This window comes from Lutra lutra, chromosome 9 (genome assembly GCF_902655055.1).
Source record: "Lutra lutra chromosome 9, mLutLut1.2, whole genome shotgun sequence".
Classification (NCBI taxonomy): Eukaryota; Metazoa; Chordata; class Mammalia; order Carnivora; family Mustelidae; genus Lutra; species Lutra lutra.
This window is the reverse complement of record NC_062286.1, coordinates 89,395,170-89,415,935: the sequence shown is the minus strand read 5'-3', so window position 1 is coordinate 89,415,935 and position 20,766 is coordinate 89,395,170. Positions and strand designations below refer to the sequence as shown.

General features: G+C 41.0%; 1 protein-coding gene across 8 annotated transcripts in view; it reads right to left on the bottom strand.

Moving 5' to 3' along the window:
* LIMS1 (LIM zinc finger domain containing 1) overlaps positions 1 to 20,766 on the bottom strand; it is a 145,230-nt gene that overhangs the window by 11,108 nt on the left and 113,356 nt on the right. For 5 of the 8 annotated variants that reach the window (XM_047745303.1, XM_047745301.1, XM_047745299.1 and 2 more), the window contains one exon: positions 11,470 to 11,629. In XM_047745303.1, coding sequence (XP_047601259.1) covers positions 11,470 to 11,625 — 156 coding nt within the window. In that variant the 5' untranslated portion in view covers positions 11,626 to 11,629. Of the gene's footprint in view, positions 1 to 11,469; positions 11,630 to 15,805; positions 16,042 to 19,822; positions 19,828 to 20,729; positions 20,736 to 20,766 lie in introns of those variants that run through there. The other 3 variants (XM_047745304.1, XM_047745296.1, XM_047745297.1) reach the window with 3 other exon arrangements.

Below are 20,766 nucleotides of genomic sequence, written 5' to 3'. Positions count from 1 at the left end.
GTCTCCCTTTGAATCTTTGAGCTCCTTGCAAGTTATATATTAAATGTATTAACATACTGTTTGACTATCAAAATCCATTATTATTTATTTTTAAAGATTTATTTATTTGTCAGGGGTCTGGGGGGATAGCACAAGCAGCAGGAGTGGTAGGCAGAGGGAGAAGCAGGATCTGTAAGGAAGTAGCCTGACTCAGGACGGATCCCAGCACCCTGGGATCATGACCTGAGCCAAAGGCAGACACTTAGTAACTGAGCCACCCAAGCATCCCTCAACATCCACTTTTTTTTTAAGATTTTATTTATTTATTTGACAGAGAGCGAGATCACAAGAAGGAAGAGAGAGAGTGGGAAGCAGGCTCCCTGCTGAGCAGAGAGCCTGATGCGGGGCTTGATCCCAGGACCCTGAGACCATGACCTGAGCCGAAGGCAGAGGCTTAACCCACTGAGCCACCCAGGTGCCCCTCAACATCCATTTTTAATTATATATTAGTAGTCAACTCAATTTGCCCAATCGTAGAAATCAGCTGCAGCTTTGCTCAATTTATTGAACATTATTGACTATGCCTTAAATTGGCAGACTAGCCAAAGCAGATTTATTTTGTGCCAGAAAAAGGCTTACTTCATTTTGAAATTTAAATGAGTTCTAATACATTTAATGAATCTGTTTTTAAAAGCTGCAAACAGATAATACATTGATATGCTACATTAACCCAGTCTTATCATAATGCACTGTACAGCCCCAAGCATTAGTTATTTATGAAGTAGATATGTTTCCTTATTGGATATATATTACGTATATATATGAAATCTGATGTTTAGCTTCTAGCAGTAATTAAAAAAATTAAATATAAAGATTCAGAACCAACCCCATTGATTTAGTTGGATATGATAAATTGTTTACCACCCACCCAAGTCTTAATCAGTGGTGAAAGACCAGGCTCAGAAATGTGTGTGTCAACTGGTCACTAACATTTAAAAGACTGATTAAGGATAACAATGGATCATTAATGAATAGTTGAAAACTACATCAAAAACTAATGATGTATATATGCCAGCTAACTGCACATAATTAAAAAATGCATCACAACATCTTCAGAAGGAAAGGATAATGTTTTGTGCATTATTTGTATGTGTGTATGTGTGTGCGCGCACGCGCACGTGTATATGCATAACAGTTTTATTATAGTTTTTAAAATTAGTACTTTTTAATGGAAACAACTTGACCAAAAAAAATCTGTCACAGAATTTGGTGATCCATTAAAACAAAGTTTAATTAAAAAAGAAAAACTACCCCTGGGGATAAAAATACATTATATGTTTATAAAAAAATAAAAAAATAAAATAAAAAAAAAAGAAAAGAAAAACTAAACTTTTAGTTTGTATTTAATGAAAGAGAAAGATGTATATTGTTTAAAACAAAAACGAGTCCAGCCGTTAGCATATATACTGTATTTGTTAGCAGAAGGTAGAAAAAATTAGGATTGCTTGTAATTTGAAATTTTTTAAAGATTTATTTACTTACTTAGAGAGAGAGTGCACGCAGGGGAGGGTCAAAGGGAAAGGAAGAGAATTCCAAGCAGACTCCCCATTGAGCATAGAGCCTGAAACGAAACGGGGCTCAAACCCACAACTCTGAGATCATGACCTGAGTGGAAACAAGAGTCGGATGCTTAACCGACCAAGCCATCCAGGTGCCCCTTGAATAAATTTTGAAAGATATAATTCAAACAGGGGCGCCTGGGTGGCTCAGTGGGTTAAGCCTCTGCCTTCGGCTCAGGTCGTGGTCTCGGGGTCCTGGGATCGAGCCCCACATTGGGCTCTCTGCTCGGCGGGGAACCTGCTTCTCCCTCTCTCTGCCTGCCTCTCTGTCTACTTGTGATCTCTCTCTGTCAAATAAATAAATAAAATCTTAAAAAAAAAAAAAGATATACTTCAAATAGGTAGCATAAGAACACTGACTGTGGATCCAAAAGGCCTGAAGTCTAAATTCTGGCTGAACCACCGACTGGCTGTGTGACTTTGGTTGAGCTGTTTAACCTCTCAGTGCCTCGTGAGAGTCACAAGCCTCTTCTCTTCTGGCTGTTGTGTTCTGGCTCTTTAACACATACTCATCATGTTCCCAATTTCTTAGCACTGCTCTCTTTGCTTTACTCTCACAGGACTCTCCCTTTGAAAGGATGAATCCTGTGGTATAAATACACAGTGGAATACCATTCAGCTATAAAAAAGAAGGAAATCCTGCTATTTGCAACAACACGGAAAGACCTGCAGGGCATTGTGCAAAAGAAATAATTTAGGCAGAGAAAGACAGATACTGTGTGACCTCGTTTATGTGTGGAATCTAAAAATGCTAATATCACAGAAACAGAGAGTAGTTACTGGGGCCTGGAGGGATGGGGGGAAATGGGGAGATGTTAGTCAAGGGGTACAAACTTCCAGTTATAAAATGAATAAATTCTGGGGATCTAATATATAGTTATAGTTTAAAATACTGTACAGTAGACTTAAGAGTAGATCTTAAATGTTTTCACCACACGCACATTCAAACGATAATTACATGAGGTGCTGATGTGTTGACTGACCTTACTGTGGTCATCATTTCATAATATACACACTATTAAATCATCATGTTGTACACCTTAAACTTACACAATGTTGTCTGTTGATCATGTTTCAATAAAACTGGAGGAAAAGGATGAGTCCTTTTGAAATCAGGGATGAAAAGGGCAAAGTCTTAAAAGGAAGCTGTCATGATTACATTTCCAAATCTGCCACAAATCTCAATATAGAACATCCAACACAGTTCCTACTGTGTGAACCCAAAACTGGTTTAAAATACCATCAGCCTGTAGGAAATATTAATGCTCCAGACAGTGTTAAAACAGAATGTCTAAGAACCCTGGTTGTTGCCACCTGCAAGGAACAGGGATTGTTCAGTATGAGGGAGGATGAACTCTAACCAAAAATAGCTCTGTTTGGAACTGTTCTAAGTTTGAGTTCTGTGAAGATTCTCTTTGCGTGGGGGTAAGAGGAGGTAGGGAGAAATTCTGCTGCTTTAAAGAGAGCTCAGAATTAGAAACTGGGCTGACAGTCTCATTTCAAGGCAAGTGCAAATGTTAACGATCTTCACTTGGTGATTTGTACTGGTTCCTCATAAATTGCTTTGAAGTGAGTGGGTCAGCAGATAAGCACCTCCTCTAGTTGGACAGTTTCCTCCCAAACAGACCTCCCTTCTCAGAGTTCAGCCTTCCTGAGTAATCATGATTCTGTATAAAAGGAAATGAGTGAAGAAATCTCTTTGTAAACTCTCTTTCCACTAAATCACTCATCATAAATTGGTCTTTCCTGTTATGCATTCTGTGATAGGGAGAAAAGGACACATTTGGAAATTTCAAACTAAAGAGAAAGGAAGAAACCTGAAGTAATAACAAAGAACCTAGCCCCTAAACGTGTACTATGCCAAACTGCACACCATGTTCATAGCCTTGGTTCAATGTGACTTGTCATGTTTCTGGAATTATAGCTCTCTTTAACTGTTTGTTCTAGTTTACTTTCAAAAGTATCTTCTTAGGGGAATATTAAGATCATCCTTTTACTGAAGATGTTCCAAGATATCACAAACTTAGATTTAGGAACCATTACAGTGGCTATATATAGTCAGTAATGTTCGGGCCTCTGGTTTGAAATAGGTACCCCCCCCCAGCCCCAAATGACATTTAAACAGCCTTCTCATGCCGCCAATGACTTGGTCACTTTACAAATATTTCTTCATATGTATTGGAAGATGACTGGAGATCCTAGTAACTCATGAAAACCAGCACTGCTGGAAGCAGATTTCCCTTCGAAGCTAACTACAATACCAAATTCAAAGATCACTAATCATATATTCATATATTTATCTAACCTCTCCAAATTTTCCTGATCTGAAAATGAAGAAAAGTACCATGGAAGCCATCTCCAAATTCTACCCAAATCACTGTAAAAACTGTATTCACTCCTAGGACTAGGGCATAGTGTGGCCTACACAATCTGCCACACATTTCATTTGTAAGCTTTCCATAAATATTTCCTGAATGACTGAAAAAGCAGTGATGGCCATATACAAGAGAGCATTATTTCTCCGAATGATAAAACATCAGTCCTAGGAAACTATTTCAGGTATGGTGAGAGTTAGGGCATCCTTGTGCAGACGAGCAGGTGTGAGATAAAATCCTGTTCTGACCGCATCCCCACTAGTTAACTGTGGGCAAGGCCTCTGAGCCTCATCATGGCGACATGTAAGTTAGGAATGAAAATACCTAATTCATAGGGCTCATGTGAGAATCAAAGGTATGAAGAACAACAAGAACAACGTGTAAAACATCTAGTGTTTAGTTATTTCGGAAATAAAAATACTAATGTAACTCAAAATTAGCAATTACAGGGCATTTATTCACACATAAAGTACCACATTCCAGGCAAAATGAAGGACTGTGAAGAAGTAAGACGAACTAGGTGACCTTACCCTCGAGAGACTCACATGAAACCAGAAACAGCACCTCAACGTTTGGTGGTGCCGGTGGTGGAGAGCAACACCACAATGACTGTTTTAATGTGTTCCCTTTTATTAATACCCTGATCACTACCTTCTAAGACAGACAAAATTAAAAGATAAATCATTCTTAGAATCATTCATACTTAAAACGTGTTTAAAATTAAAATGCGGAAGTAGGGTATCAGTTCTAAGTAGGAAGCAGTTCTAATCACCACATAGATAGGGCACCTTGCCTTTTGCTAAACGAGGATGATACTTTCATTATGAGTGATGACTATCCAAGAATGGTATACTTATATTTCCTTATGCCAATTTAAGCCAGAAAATATAGGCTTTCTTAAGGGTCTTTTTAAAGTTAAATCTGTCTGGAAATACTTTCTAATTAAATTTATCATCTAAGAATTAACTCTAAGTGCAGTCAAATTCTTAGAGACAGAAAAAGGGTTTTGTTTTATGAGGATATTGCCTACACAACTTGGGGAACATGCCCACTTGGAATGGACTTGCTATTATCATAGTGAAGCTCATGACCTATTCAAAGGGATGCCCTCATTCAATGTAGTGGTTCTCAATAGAGGGTGATTTACTTTGAAAGATTTTCTTTATTTTTCTGAGAGAGAGAGAGAGAGCATTGTGCACAAGCAGGGGGAGGAGCAGGCAGAGGGAGAAGCGGGATCCCCACTAAGGAATCTGATGTGGGACACTATCCCAGGACCCTGGGATCATGACCCGAGCCAAAGGCAGATCCTTAACCTATGGGGTCACCCAGGCGTCCCTCAACCGGGGTGATCTAGCTCCCCAAGGGATATCTGGCAATGTATGGAGATACTTTTGGTTGTCACAACTGGGGATCTAGAGGGCAGAGTGGCAGAAATATTACTGAACAGCCTACGATGCACAGGAGAGCCCCCAAGACAAAGAATTACTGAGTTCAGAATGTGAACAGTGCTGGGGCGCCTGGGTGGCTCAGTGCTCAGGTCATGATCCCAGGGTCCTGGGATCGAGCACCGCATCCGGCTCTCTGCTCAGCAAGGAGCCTGCTTCCACGTTTCTCTCTCTCTGTCTGCCTCTCTGCCTACTTGTGATCTCTGCCTGTCAAATAAATAAATAAATAAATCTTAAGGGAAAAAAATGTCAACCGTGCTGAGGATAAGGAATCCTGGTTTAGTGTGTGCAAACATTACTTATCTGAGCAGTATCCACTGGAAAGTGGTACTAGAGAGTGAACTAATTTACTCGGTACTGTACATGCTACCTTGGTTCAAACTGCCTATGAGACATGTGTGATCATCCCTTGTTAGAGAAAACTGAAATTCAAAAATATTAAATAACTCACACCGAAGAACTGGGATTCAACCCACGGCTGTCAGACCCTAAAATCTGTGCTGCTGCTGCTTCTGTATCCACCACCTCTCTTTGACAGACCAATAGAGAATATAACCTAGAATTCTTTAATTATCTTGTGGGTTTCTGTAAGAACTTAAAAATCATGTTTGAAAGATTGCCTGGCTTCTCTGCCAACATACAATCTGAACCTCACTTGAGAATTGGCATCTGAACACAGATGGAGGTAATTCTACTGAATGTGGAACAATGACATTAAAGCCCTGAACTACTGGGTTCCCTTTTGACCATGTACCAATAAAGTGAATCCACCCTCTGTTTCCACTGCACAAATTTGAGAAAATTACTGAGGTCCTGAAACATCCTAATTATGGGTACATGTTTCCTAATAAAGAATGAATAAACAACACTACTGGAAAATCTCATGGAAGTCAGACCAAGCGAGGCTCTTTGGTCACCTCCAATCTGTGACAGTTCCTACCCTGTCTTACATGACCTTGACACCTTTGAAGGGTGCCAGTCAGCTGTTTTGTAGAGTGCTCCTCAATATGGGTTTGTCTCATGATTAAACTGAGGTCATAGATTTGGGGAAAGAATACCACAGAGGTAATAAGGTGCTCTATTTCTTGCATCATACTGGGAAGTACATGATCTCAACACAATTTCTTAGCACTCAAGTTAACCTTGATCACTTGGTTAAGATGGTACCTGTCAGGTTTTGCTGCTGCAAAGTTAACTACTTTACCCATTTCTATATCCTTGTTAGAAGTGAGTCATTAAGTCCAGCCCACATCAAAGTAGAGAATTGTGCTTTTTTTTTTTTCCTTTTAACCTATGCTCTTGGAGAGCATAGGTCATTTGAATCATTTAAAGTCATTTGAATCATTTAAACAAACTGGGGGGAGGGGAGCTTTTAACTCAAGAAGTAGTACTCCAAATACCAGAAGTGATTATATTAAAAACCACCTAGATACAAGTCACCCAAAACCAGAACAATTTGGTAAGACCAGTAGCCCTAAAATCATCTCTTAACTACGACCCTTCCATTGTACCTCCCCTGCGGAGGGCGGGAAATTAAAAGTAACTTCATTTAGTGTTATATGTCTGCAAATTACTTCCAAATAATTTGGCAGAAGATGGGTGTGGTGGGCATATGTGTTAGATGCATAAGGGTACATGGTATTCATTGTACTATTCTTTCAACTTTTCTGTAGGTTTTAAATCAAAAGTAAGTTTATTCAGCGATACCACATTGACCTGAACTAACATCTAAAATCAGCAGTCCACATATGGTACTGAAAATACATCATGGCTCAGGCACTTAGTCAGGGTTCTACCCAAAACTGAAATCTCCTCTGTTTCTACTTAAGAATACATTTCTTGGGGCGCCTGGGTGGCTCAGTGGGTTAAAGCCTCTGCCTTCGGCTCAGATCATGATCCCATCAAGCCCCGTGGGGAGCCTGCTTCCCTTCCTTTCTCTCTGCCTGCCTCTCTGCCTACTTGTGATCTCTGTCAAATAAATAAATAAAATCTTAAAAAAAAATACATTTCTTTCATCCACCACTCTCACAATAAAGCTGGGACAATGTTCGTGAGATGAGCAATAAGTAAATGAGTAAAGCGTACCAAGATTTTGAAGTATAGCCTAGAAATGTTTACATTAGAAAATGTTCGCCCTGCTTCCTAGTGGGTATATTAGCATTTTATCTTGCCATCTATACTATCCAAGTACTGTATACACATCATTTTACCTATTAAGCACCTTGTAGTCATCAAATATTGTGTAACAAATGATAGAGATACCAATTAATGAGGAAAGTCCTTACACCAAGGTATTTAAAGTTAGAGGGGAAGAAGATAAGCATATAAATAAACATGTGAAATGCTCTCCATACTAAAGATATAAAAAAGTGCTGTGGTACTAGAGAAGGTAACTGAAATGAGACAGATGGGAGTAGCCTGAAAACATGAGTCACGTGGGCCTGTAATAAAAACACCCTGAGTAAAGCAGTCATTGATGACAGAAGCTATGGAGCCCAAGATTCATGGAGCCCAATCTTTTATTCTTCAGAGGGTGATGTATTACAGTCTAACGGCAAACTGTAAGTTCACTAGCTGAACCACATGATCTGGTAGGACTGAAGTTCACCTTGAGTAAGGAGCCAAAGCAGGTAATAATCCTGGTTGCAGCTAACTCACTTAAGAGGAGCTGCAGATGAGCCAGAAATAGCTGAGCTCAATCAGCTTACCTCCAGACAAACATCCTCGTGAGTGGGTAGGAAACAGCAGTGTAATGCTAAATTCGCCTCTGGGGCCAAAGGAAGGAGGAACATCCTGGCCATCTCATCCAAAATATCAGAAGTTCCACAGTAAAAATGAATCCCATTTGCAAGGGGAAGCGAGTGCAGAGAACCCACCTATAAGTCTTCAGAACTAATTCTATGGAGAAAAGAGTAGAGGCTGTGCAAATAAGGGAAAAATGATGTTTTTTTTTTTTTAAAGATTTTTATTTATTTGTCAGAGAGAGCGAGAGTGACCACAGGCAGAGTGGCAGGCAGAGGCAGAGGGAGAAGGCGGCTCCCTGCTGAGCAAGGAGCCCGATGTGGGACTCGATCCCAGGACTCTGGGATCATGACCTGAGCCGAAGGCAGCCGCTTAACCAAGTGAGCCACCCAGGCGTCCCAAGAATGATGTTTTAATCATAAGACAAAAGCAGTATCAAAGCTGTAGAGTGCAAAGGACACAGTTGCTAGTATTTTTTTTTTTAAAGATTTTATTTATTTGAGAGAGCGAGCGAGTGTGGGGAGGAGCAAAGGGAGGAACAAGCAGACTCCATGCTGGGTGTGGAGCTGGACACGAGCCTGATCTCATAATGCTGAGATCATGACCTACGCCGAAATCAAGAGTCAGTCATTTAACCAACTGAGCCACCCAGGCGCCCCACATCTGCTATTACTACATATAGCAAGACTGAAGTACATACATTGTGTCTCAATGGAAAGCAAGCCAAGGCAAATTTTTGGGCTTCCTTTTCAATAACTGAGAATACAGATTATTTCTTGGAAGGCTTGGACAGCTTTTTCTCTAATATCATTCAACCAAAAGGAAAAGCCAGATTTTCCACATCAGGTTTACAAATCCCTGGCCTTGAGAAAGGGGTTTTAATTGTCAGTGTAGCTAAAACAGCAATCTTCCTCAGGACCCAAAAGACCTTAAGCTGGGCAACAGCCCATTAATAGACCAGTTCTAGGTATTTGTAACATTCTGGAATAATATCAGACAGACCCAGGGAGCATATTTATAGTCCAGAAGTAAAAGGGAGTGTGAGGTGGACAGGGGGACAAGTGTGAGTCATGCCTTATTCTGTCCTACTGGAAGCTCTCACAGAGCCTTCCCGGTGACTAAGCACAAGTGGCCTGGCAGCTGACAGTTTACAGATGCAGAACCAGCCTCTCAGGAGGTGACTGTGCTTGACAACATAATTAATTCTGAAGTGCCAGGCACACAGACCATATAATATGGAACTAATATTTGGAAAAACTGACCCTGCCTTCCTCTTTTGGGTCCTTCTCTTGCTCCTTTGGACCCTCTCTTAAGGATTCTGCCGGAACTACCCATTTCAATAAAAATGTCTTAGATTTGAAAAGAATATGCAAGGGAAAGAATACCATATTGGGCATTAGGAGACCAAATGAGGTTCTAACCCCATTCAAGTCACAGATCTGCTGTGTTATAGGGACATTTCAATCTCTTTGGGCCATGAGGCAGGAAAAAGGCAGGGGTAAGATCGGGATGACAGAGTCTGAAGGCTCATGTTTCCTCAGGAGGCAGACTCCTGACTCTTTTAAGTGACCTCCTTCCTTGCCACAGTCCTGGCATGCCTCCACTGTGCTGACCTGAGAACCTGAATGTCTCATCCAGACCACGGAAGCAGGTCCTCATCCTTTTACTCCAATTGAGCCCCCATTTTGCCCCCACTCCCTTTCTCTCCTTGCTGCCCAGACCCCTAGCGATTTCCTTTTCTTCTTCAGGAATCTAGCTGCCACCCTCCTCATTACCACTGGCAGCTTCTCCCACAGCCTCCGGGAGGATCTGTTACCAGGATGCCAAGCAGCACAGCTTCTACTCCACCCTGAATTCCCCCCTACTAGGACTCTCCTATCACTTGCTAGTCCTAGCCCAAAGCCATTGCCACTGACAGAAAAAGAGATTCCCACTGCCCAGGGAAAAAGTTAGGAAGAAATAAAAGAAAAGAGAACATGAGTACCTATTGCTAGGGTTTTTACTGTGAGGAATGTGGTTTCTAGGATATAGCAGGAGCTCAAAAATGTGTTCTGGTGAATAAAACAGTGATCCCTAATCAAACCTCTTAAAGCTGTTCCCAGAGTTACATTACCATATATAGGGCAGCTCTGTATGTCATGTGATATGATGGACTAAATAGCTTTTCTGCAGGCTGGCCTGGAAACCTCCCCTCACAGGAGGCATTGTTTCTATGGGAAACTGCAGTCTGAGTGGCAAACAATTGACTTACTAATGACCATTAGAAACTACCTTCCTTCCTTTTAAAATGGCTTTTAAAACAGGGAAATTAAAAAATGTGGTAGGCAAAAAGAAATCAAAGAGCACCCATCTCTGGCTATAACAATTCTATGTGCATACATTATCATAGAGAGACACACGTATGAGTAACACACATATAGATATGTAAGGAGTAAGTTGGTAAAAGTACACGATATAATTGGACACACACACATCCTACTCTTACCTTCATTAACAGCATGGGTTCAGCCTCCACGGACTAGTCCCAAAAGCATACATATTCTGTGAGAAGGGGGTTTCAGTGATCATAAGAAATACAAAGGATATGTAGACACCACAAGGTAACACAAAAGAATCAAGAACAAGAATTTGGGGGACACCTGGCTGGCTCAGTTGGTGGAACATGTGACTCTTGATTTTGAGGATGTGAGTCTGAGCCCTATATTAGATATGGAGATTACTTAACAAAAATAAAATAAATAAATAAATAAAAAAAGAAAGAGCAAGAATTTGAAAAAGAAGATACATAGAAGAGCTTAATATGGACAGGATATCCCTCCAAAGCATCTGAACAAGATCCTCCTCAGGCAATAAATACATGGAAGTTCCCACTCACTGCATGAAAGATCAGTAACAGATGTCCTGCTTTAGAGAGGGTATTTCATGGTGCTCTGAGTCAGTGAAAGAGAGAGAGGCAGGAATCAGTGAGGCATGTGTAGGGGGCAAGCAACTGGGGACCTGAGTGGAAAAGCCAGAGAGCCTATGGCTAACATTTATGAAAGGGCTCTGTCTGCTGAGCTGAAGTGCACAAGTCTGATAGGTCAAGTCACAAGGTACCAAGGGTTCTGAAACAGGAAGATGAGATGAACAATACAAGTGGCAAGGTGGGGTGTTGGGGACGGTGTCTGACAGGGCATTCTGCACAGAAGTCATCACTGACCTGATGGGTACCAAATACCAGGCATGTCAATATAATCTTCATACTGAAATTCAAAACAAAGAAGGATGCCTCAAAACGGCATCCCTGTGCTTCTGTCCGGGCTGACTCACCTCATAGAAGAGTCCCTCCGGGAACTGCTGGAAGCACTGAGCACACACGAAGCACTGCTCGTGGTACAGCTCCCCGTTACTGTTCACGATCTTCTCGGCAGGTGCAAACCCCCCCTTGCAGCGCTCACAGGTGGCGTTGGCCAGGGCATTGGCCATGTTGCTGTAACACACAAAGGACAGGAAGTCTTTAAGTCTTAGACTCTCAAGTCCTTAGACTTGAGACCAAATGACGCGAAGAACTGAGAAGAAAGTTCTACTGATCACAAAATCATACTGTAGCCCTAAAGCTCAATTTCTTGTGTCTTAAGAACTCAAACTGCTCCCATCTCTTTGCCCTTCCATCTAGGTGCTGAAAGGGCCTCCTGCTTGGAATTTGTTTTTCCTTAACATTTCTGACATTCCTCTTGCTAAATATAAGTGAGTGCCTACTACCTGTGAGGAACTAGGGATAGAGATAGAAGTCAAGAGCTGCCTTCAAGGAGATTGAGGTTACAGCTTATAAGTAGCCTAATTAAAGTACCCACAGGTCACCATCTCAAAGCCAATTTCTCTTCCTTCTGAGAACAGAATCTAACCTGCATGTCAACTGAACACCATGTCCTGACACAGGTTATCTCTTTGGTGAGATCCTGCTGAAAGCAACTGCTGCAAGTAGCTCTTAAAACCACCAGACGCCTTACTTAGTCTTGTAATCTCACTGGTAAGAACAAGTATTGAGCACTAACATTATAAGCTGTATCTTAGTCACAGGGTTGTACATTGTGAAAATCATTTTATAGACATGACACGGGGAGGTTCAGGGAATTGGAGTAATCAGCCCAATGTCACAAAGCTCAGTAGTTAAAGGAAGACACGGGACCAGAATCCAGAGTCTCTGTTCATAAAATCAAAACCAGATTATAGTATCCATTTCAGACACCTGAGAAGATGCGATAAGGACACCATCACACTTTGCACACTGGGCAGTCAAATGACCCCGATGAACCCAGTGACCTGGTCTCTTCCTTGCAGTCATTCCACTATTATCTTGAAACATACAGGAGACACTCAATAAGTGGACCGATACCCTAACTAACCACTGTGTAGTTTGGAAGAAGAAAAGCATATACTCAGAGAATTATTTAGCTCTAACAAGCTCTGGTTTCACATAAAGAACTGCTTTGTTCTAAAAGGCCTTGAAGTGGGGAAGGTCCTCTACCCATAGCAGTCATTGGCCAAGCTGTCCTTCACAAATTGGCAAGTTTATTTTCAGATGCCCACTGAGAGCACAAGCTCTACCTGTGTGTCTAGTTGCCTGGTGCGGTTTGTAACCACCCAGATACTGAGTCAATCCACCTCCTAAAGTTACTGCCAATATTCTCTAGAATCAACCACTCTGTGAGGTAGGTGAGGAGTCTTCATTTTATAGCCAGATTAACTGCCTTGTCCCCAGCCAGTTTCTAAGTTTTCCTGTTTCCTTAGCAGAAGGGCTCACGCATACCTTGTTTCAACTCCATCCCGCCCCAATGGAAGACAATTTTGCCTTCTTGCCCTAAATGTTTCAAAGAACAGTATTCCTATTTTGTAGCCTTACCATAACTAACCTCATGTAGACGTACCACGTTCATACCACATACCAATCATAACTCTACTTAACAGGCTTAAATATGGAATTAAAACATCACAAAAAAGGGGGGGTAGGAAGAAAAGCAGCCTCATTGCTTGGCAAGACTGGCCTAAGTCTCATTAAATTTTTTACTTTGTCATTTCAAAATTACTGTGGGTTATGGAGAAAAATGCATCACATTCCCTTCTTCATTTGGGTTTGCCATAAGCCAAATGAACTGTAGCAGTTTTAGCAAAGCTCTTGGAAAGGTTTGGAAAGGTCTTTCTCCTGACCAAAATCCACAGGTGTCTCTAGATGAAGTATAGTAAACCTGCCCCAGTAATTCCTAATATTGTTTTGAAGATAAAATAAGTATATAACTTTGGAAGCCAGAAGATGCTACTCAAATATAAAGCATTATATTAATTTTGAACCCTCTCAAAAGATTCAGCAGATACTTATAATTTTAACAGAACTCCCAAAGAACAGGAAGAGAAGAATATTCTGGATTGTCTTGATCCATTATCTAGATCAGTGGGTTCTCAAAGTGCAAGGGCCACCGTAACTCTTTTAGGGGTTCAAAAGGTCCTTCCTTTTCCAACTACATCTTTGTAGAGGCATATTTTCATTATACACATTATCTAAAGCAACATATTATAGTAGGATAAATGCAGAAGCGGAAATGAGAAACTGTCTTATTTAGACAGACATTAATGAGATTTGCAAAAATGTAATTCAATGCCACTTTTCCCACCAAGCTTTTGTCATTTTGGAAATAGTTATTTTTCATAAAAAGTCATTAATATTAATACTTATTAACATGTAATGAGTTCATTGTTATTTTAAATTAATACACATTTAATTTTGCTCTCGGTTTTTGTTTTCTAAGACAGTGTAAATACTGATAATCAAAAGCTCTTTGGGGACCTCAATAATTTTTAAGAGTGTAAAGTGGTCCTAAAATCAGAGCATTTATCACCTGTTTCCTACTTATTATACTAAACACTGGTTATATTCAAATCTAAATACTCAGTTAGAAAATAGGTAGACACATTATAAAAACAAACATGTAGTTTCCCACACATAGGAAAAATAAACCAGCTTTAGAAATAATGTATTATGTATTTTTGAAGAAGTATTCCCTTTAATAACAAGCAGGATAAGAAAAGAAATTACATTAGGGAAAACTTTCAGGAAAGAGCCCCTAATAATCTCACCAACCTAGTGAGCTGTTTACATTTTCTTTTCCTCTCTTGTCTTTGACCCTCTGGCACTGTGAATTTTTTCAATGGACTATTTTTTAGAGTAGGTTCAGGTTCACAGTGAAACAGAGGAAGGCGCAGAGTTCCCCTTCACCCCTACATGCCAGTCTCCCCCTCCACCCCCGCTACCATCATCCTCCATCAGAGAGGTACTTGGTTACAACTGATGAACCTGGGTTTTTTTTTTCAGTTGTTTTTTATATTTAACACTACCTATGATAGAAATTACATTTTAAAAAAGTCATAAATGAGAGTTATAACTGTCATCCAGCTAGTTAAAATTAGTTGGCTAATTTTTCAAAAAAGGATTTTTGCTAAGAAGTGGTGTTGATGACAAAGCATACATATGTTGGGAAATATATATGTAAAAGCCTTTAGTACAGCATCTTCACATTTGGCCAGTTATAACTGATTTACCTGATCCTCTTCCACAAATCAACTGCACACAGAAAACTTGGTATCACTGAGCTTTTTGTTTTTCAAGTGCTTCATTGGTCAAAGTCTGTGAAACAAACTTTTTGGCATGAAATGAAAACATGTGTAAATCCAAAAAGCATCTTGAGAGTCCATAAAGCACTCTGGTTACAATATAATTTTAATTACCCAATTACACATAAACAGAACTTTTTATAAGTTGTGAAAACAAATGACATCTGTTACAATACCACACAGAGTGGATTAATGGAAATAGAGAATCAGGTCAGTTATATTCTCCTTAACTCTTAATTGACAAATTGAGCTCTAGAAAACACTCCCCAAAGCAGTGACACAGTCTTTGCAGAAGCAACCTTCCCAGTAGGCTGTCTGCAATAATTCCAAGCTTTTAACTTTGCAGGAGGTTAACAATCTTCCATGAGTTGGTCTAAATACTACTCTGCACTACTTTTTTTAGTTGTTTGCTAAAACCCATTTAATAACATGAATTAGACATTTTAGAGTTAGTGGCATATATATGTATATATAAATACATGTATATTTGCTAGCTACACAGCATTCTTATTTCTTATTTATTCATTTAGTCCCCTCAAGACAGTATTAAGGAACCCAGTCAGCCTATGTCAAACTGCTGACTGTTAAACTTAACAGAAATGTTTATCTTTATCAACAGTCTGTAATTCAGTTTTTACTGCTCCCTCGACCGACCCCTCATCTGTGGGAAGTTTTAGAGCATACAACTTTTCTATTATAAATCCTCACAGCAGAAACTCTAAACCTCCCTTTTGGACTATGTAATGAAAATGTGCTATTATCAGGAACTTACTGAACACAAAGACATCACTACTATTACTTTAAAGGTAGCATTTTTTCTTTCACTTCTGCATTTCATCTGGTATATTCCTGCCTGCTGGAATATGCGCCCCCCCCATCACCCTGGAATGCCCCTCCTGAAAGTTGAGAAAATAAAACCATCAATGGGCAATGAACTCAAAGCCCAAGAAGCCTAGATCTGGAAAACAGGAGCGCCTCTTCCAGAAGAGGAGACACTTACAATTTCGCATAAAAGTCACAAAACTCCTTGTAGACCTTTACGTCACTGTGCCTGCGCTGCAGTTTGGACACAGCCCTCTCGTCTTCATTGCCATTAGCCTGGTGGACACTGTTAAGGGCTGCCTGGGGGATTTCTTCATTTTCTGGGATAACATGGGGGCGCGCCCTGCCCGGGAACGCCATCCGCGGGTGCTTGATAGCTCTGAGCCCAGGGCAGAGAGTAGCAGGACAAGGGACAGAGAAACAATATCCAGGCCTCCCCCGCTTCCCTGCCAGGGTCACTCCCACTATTCCCACACACGTCAGCCCTGCGTTTGCCAGGGTCGCTCCTGGCCCTTCATGTTAAGAGCTCTAGCAGCAAAGCAGTCACTTGGTGTGCCAGTCCTGATTTATGGAGGCATTTCTGGGAGCTCTAGAAACACTCCCCAAAGCAGTGACACAGTCTTTGCAGAAACAACCTTCTCAGTAGACTGTAAACACTGCCATAGGAATAGAGGTTTGCTTGGCAGGGTCCAAGAGAAACAAACATCCACATGCCCTGGGGAATCTGTCACCAAGCGTCATCCACACGAGCACTGTGCTTCTTGTAAAGCACCCCCAGATATTCTGTTTCTAACAAGCTCCCTGCTGAGGCCAATGCAGCTGGCACACTCTGGGAGATATCCTAATGCCCAGGGCATGCTTGCCAGCTATGCCCATAGCTGCCTTCCCCCAAGGGTCTGGGAGTCCCTGAGATCTGGAGCTACTTTTGACTTTTATTGATCCTAGCAGTTGGCACATAGCAAGAGTTGGATGATGTGTTCAATGAATGGATACAAGAGGAAATAGGAAAGAGTTGGAGTCTAGTTAGAAACCCCCAGCTAATGGTGGTCTTTATTATGGCTAAGGATGCCACTGGCATTCCTGCTGTGGTCAGTCCACACAGTTGTCATCTTGTAGCCGTGTCACAGATGAGGAGGGTGATGATGATGAAGGCCACAGGCAATACAGGGGTTGAGAACCTTTCTCCAAAAACAAGTCAGAGGGATATAAGGTGTAGCACAGGGAACACAGGCAATGGTATTAGAATAGCATGGTATGGTGACAAATGGTAGCCATATTTGTAGTGAGCATATAGCATAGATCATAGAGTTGTCAAATCACTATGTTGTGTACCTGAAACTAATGTAACAGTGTCAACTACACTTTAATAATTAAAAAAAAAATACACACACACGAAACAAACCCAAAACACTTAAAAAGCAAACACTGTAGAATTTCGTGGATAAAATATAGGAGAGTAGTTTGAAGATTGATTCATTTTAAAGAGAGCAAGTGAGATTGGGCATGGATGTGCACATGGGGGTAGGGGTTGAGGGGCAATCCACAGATTGCAACCTGTAATCGTTTTTGATCTATGGAATTGTAATTTAGAGAATGTTACTGCTATGGACTGATGCCTATGTCCCTCCAAAATTCCCATGTCTGAAAGCTAATCCCAAATGTGATGGTATTAGGAGGTGGGACTTTTGGGAAGTAATTAAGGTTAGATTAGATCATGAGAGTGGGATTATAATCCCCTCATTATGGGATTAACATCCTTATAAGAAGAGGAAGACACACAGATCACTCTGTCAATCAGTCATGTGAGGATATAGCCAAAGAGAGCTGTGTGCAAGCCAAAATGTGGATCCTTACCAAACACTGGATCTGCTGTACCTTGATCTTGAACTGCCTAGCCTCCAGAGCCTTTAGAAATAATTATTTGTTTAAGCCATACAGTCTATGGTATTTTTGTCATAGCAGTCCAAACTGACTAAGCCAGCTACATGGAATCTTATAGCATGTGATCTTTTTAAATTTTATTTATTTTTTATTTATTGGACAGAGAGCGAGTCAGAGAGCACAAGCAGAGGGAATGGCAGAGGGAAAGGGCCAAGCTTGCTCTGCACTGAGCAGGGAGCTTGATGCAGGGCTTGATCCTAGGCCCCTGGGATCATGACCTGAGCTGAAGGCAGGCGCTTATCCATCCGAGCCACCCAGGCACCCCATATGTGATCTTCTAAAGGCTGACTTTTTGTATTCAGCATAATGCCCTCAAAATCCATCCAAATTGTTAATATATATAAACAGTGTATTCCTTTTTTATTGCTGAGTAATATTCCATGGTACGGACATACCATGGTTTGTTTGACCATTTACCCACTGAAGGTCATTTAAGTAGTTTCTAGTTTGGGGCCCTTGTGAATAAAGCTGTGTATCAGTTCCTATGTAAATGTAAGTTTTCATATCTCTGGGCTAAATGTCCAAGAGTGAAATTTCTGAGTTATATAAATATATGTGTAGTTTATTTAAGAAACTGCCAAACGATTTTCTTACAGTGGTTATAGCGTTTTACATTGCCACCAGCAATGTATGAGAGATAGTTTCTTCACATCTTCACCAGCATTTGGGGCTACCATTATCTTTAATTTTAGCTGTTCCAATAGGTGTGTAGTCACATCTTTTGTATATGTAAATACATATAGTATGTATATGTATTAAGTTTATGTTTATGTATATGTATTAAGTTTATGTATATGCAGATAAGTACAAAAAATACATCAGAAACTTCAGTCTACCAGATAACTGTATTGACTAGAAGAGAAAAGGTAATACATGTATTTGGGAAAGAATTCAAACACTACAGAAAGATATAAAATGAAAAATAAAGTCTCTTAATAATTTATCCGCACCTTCAACTAAGTCATTTCCATGGTATCCTTCTGCTAGATCAGATTAGTGCTGGAAATTTAATAAAAATTCTCTTATCTCTTCAAATTACGCTATTTAAAAAAAATGCTGTGTTAAGGTGAAGCAGGGAGGAGACCTTCCATTTTTTCTGGTTTCCTCTACTTCCAGTTGGGACTATTTTAATGTGTGCTTGGCACACAGTAAGGCCAAATAGAATTCTTCAGTAGAAATCATGTCAGTAGGAGTTAGTTTTACGATCGCAGTTATCATATATGATGCTAATATTTTTAAACTATTTAATCAATCAGTGTGACTATATGGATGTTGAGACAGATTCATGGTTCTGTCTCTTTGTTTACAGTTTCGCCAGATCTCATTCTTTTTTCCTTTCTCTTTTATAACCAAGGAATCTCATAACTGGCAGCTGAGAAGGAGAAGGGAGGCTAAGGTTCTAAAGAAAGAAAAGATGGGCGGGACAGAGCCCGAACTTCTATCCCACATCTCCTTCCTATGAGGTCCCCCCTTCCTCTCAGGAGCAAAAGACCCTGGCCAGTTGACTCTTGCAGAGAAATTTCCTGAACCTTACATGCTCTGAACCTTATGCCGAATCAACGAAGGAACTCACACAGTGAGGGCCAACTAGGAAGGCTTAGCCCTTGCAACTGTGAATGAACACTGGTACTGGTACTTAGGAGCTAGTAGCAATGGGCTGCCTTTCCTTGAACAGCTTTTCCACTAAGGTCTGTAGCTTCTTAAAAAGTAATTGCTCCCGGGGCGCCTGGGTGGCTCAGTGGGTTAAGCCGCTGCCTTCGGCTCAGGTCATGATCTCAGGGTCCTGGGATCGAGTCCCACATCGGGCTCTCTGCTCAGCAAGAAGCCTGCTTCCCTCTCTCTCTCTCTCTGCCTTCCTCTCCGTCTACTTGTGATCTCTGTCAAATAAATAAATAAAATCTTAAAAAAAAAAAAAAAGTAATTGCTCCCATTAGGGGCACGTGGGTGGCTCAGCAGGTTGTGTCTGACTCTGATCTCAGCTCAGGTCTTGATCTCAGCATTCTGAGTTCAAGCCCCACATTGGGCTCCACACTGGGTATGGAGCCTGCTTGCTTGCTTGCTTGCTTGCTTGCTTTCGGTGTCTTTCTCTGTAGGGTTTATTAGAATCATGCCCTCGAGGTCCATCCATGTTTTGTTTTTTAATTTTTACTTATTTTTTAAATTCCTTTTCAGTGTTCCAGAATTCATTGTTTATGCACCACACCCAGTGTTCCATGCAGCAAGTGCCCTCCATAATACCCACCACCAGGCTCACCCAACCTCCCACCCCTGCCCCTCCAAACCCGTCAGATTGTTTTTCAGAGTCCACAGTCTCTCATGGTTCATCTCCCCCTCCAATTTCCCCCAACTCCCTTCTCCCCTCCATCTCCCCATCTCCTCCGTGTTATTTCTTATGCTCCACAAATAAGTGAAACCATATGATAATTGACTCTCTCTGCTTGACTTATTTCACTCAGCATAATCTCTTCCAGTCCTGTCCATTTTGATATAAAAGTTGGGTATTCAGGGGCGCCTGGGTGGCTCAGTGGGTTAAGCCGCTGCCTTCGGCTCAGGTCGTGGTCTCGGGGTCCTGGGATCGAGCCCCGCATCGGGCTCTCTGCTCAGCGGGGAGCCTGCTTCCTCCTCTCTCTCTGCCTGCCTCTCTGACTGCTTGTGATCTCTCTCTGTCAAATAAATAAATAAAAATCTTAAAAAAAAAAAAAAGTTGGGTATTCATCCTCTCTGATGGAGGCATAATACTCCACAGTATATATGGACCACATCTTCCTTATCCATTCGTCTGTTGAAGGGCATCTTGGTTCTTTCCAAAGTTTGGCGACTGTGGCCATTGCTGCTATGAACACTGGGGTACAGATGGCCCTCCTTTTCACTACATCTGTATCTTTGGGGTAAATACCCAGTAGTGCAATTGCAGGGTCGTATTTTTACTTTCTTGAGGAATCTCCACACTGTTTTCCAAAGTGGCTGCACCAACTTGCATTCCCATCAACAGTGTAAGAGGGTTCCCCTTTCTCCACATCCTCTCCAACACATGTTGTTTACTGTCTTGTTAATTTTGGCCATTCTAACAGGTGTAAGGCGCTATCTCAATATGGTTTTGATTTGAATCTCCCTGATGGGAGCCTACTTTAAAAAAAAAGGAAAAAAAGTTAACTACTCACATTATTCCTGTTTGCTTATTTGCATTATTTTACATCA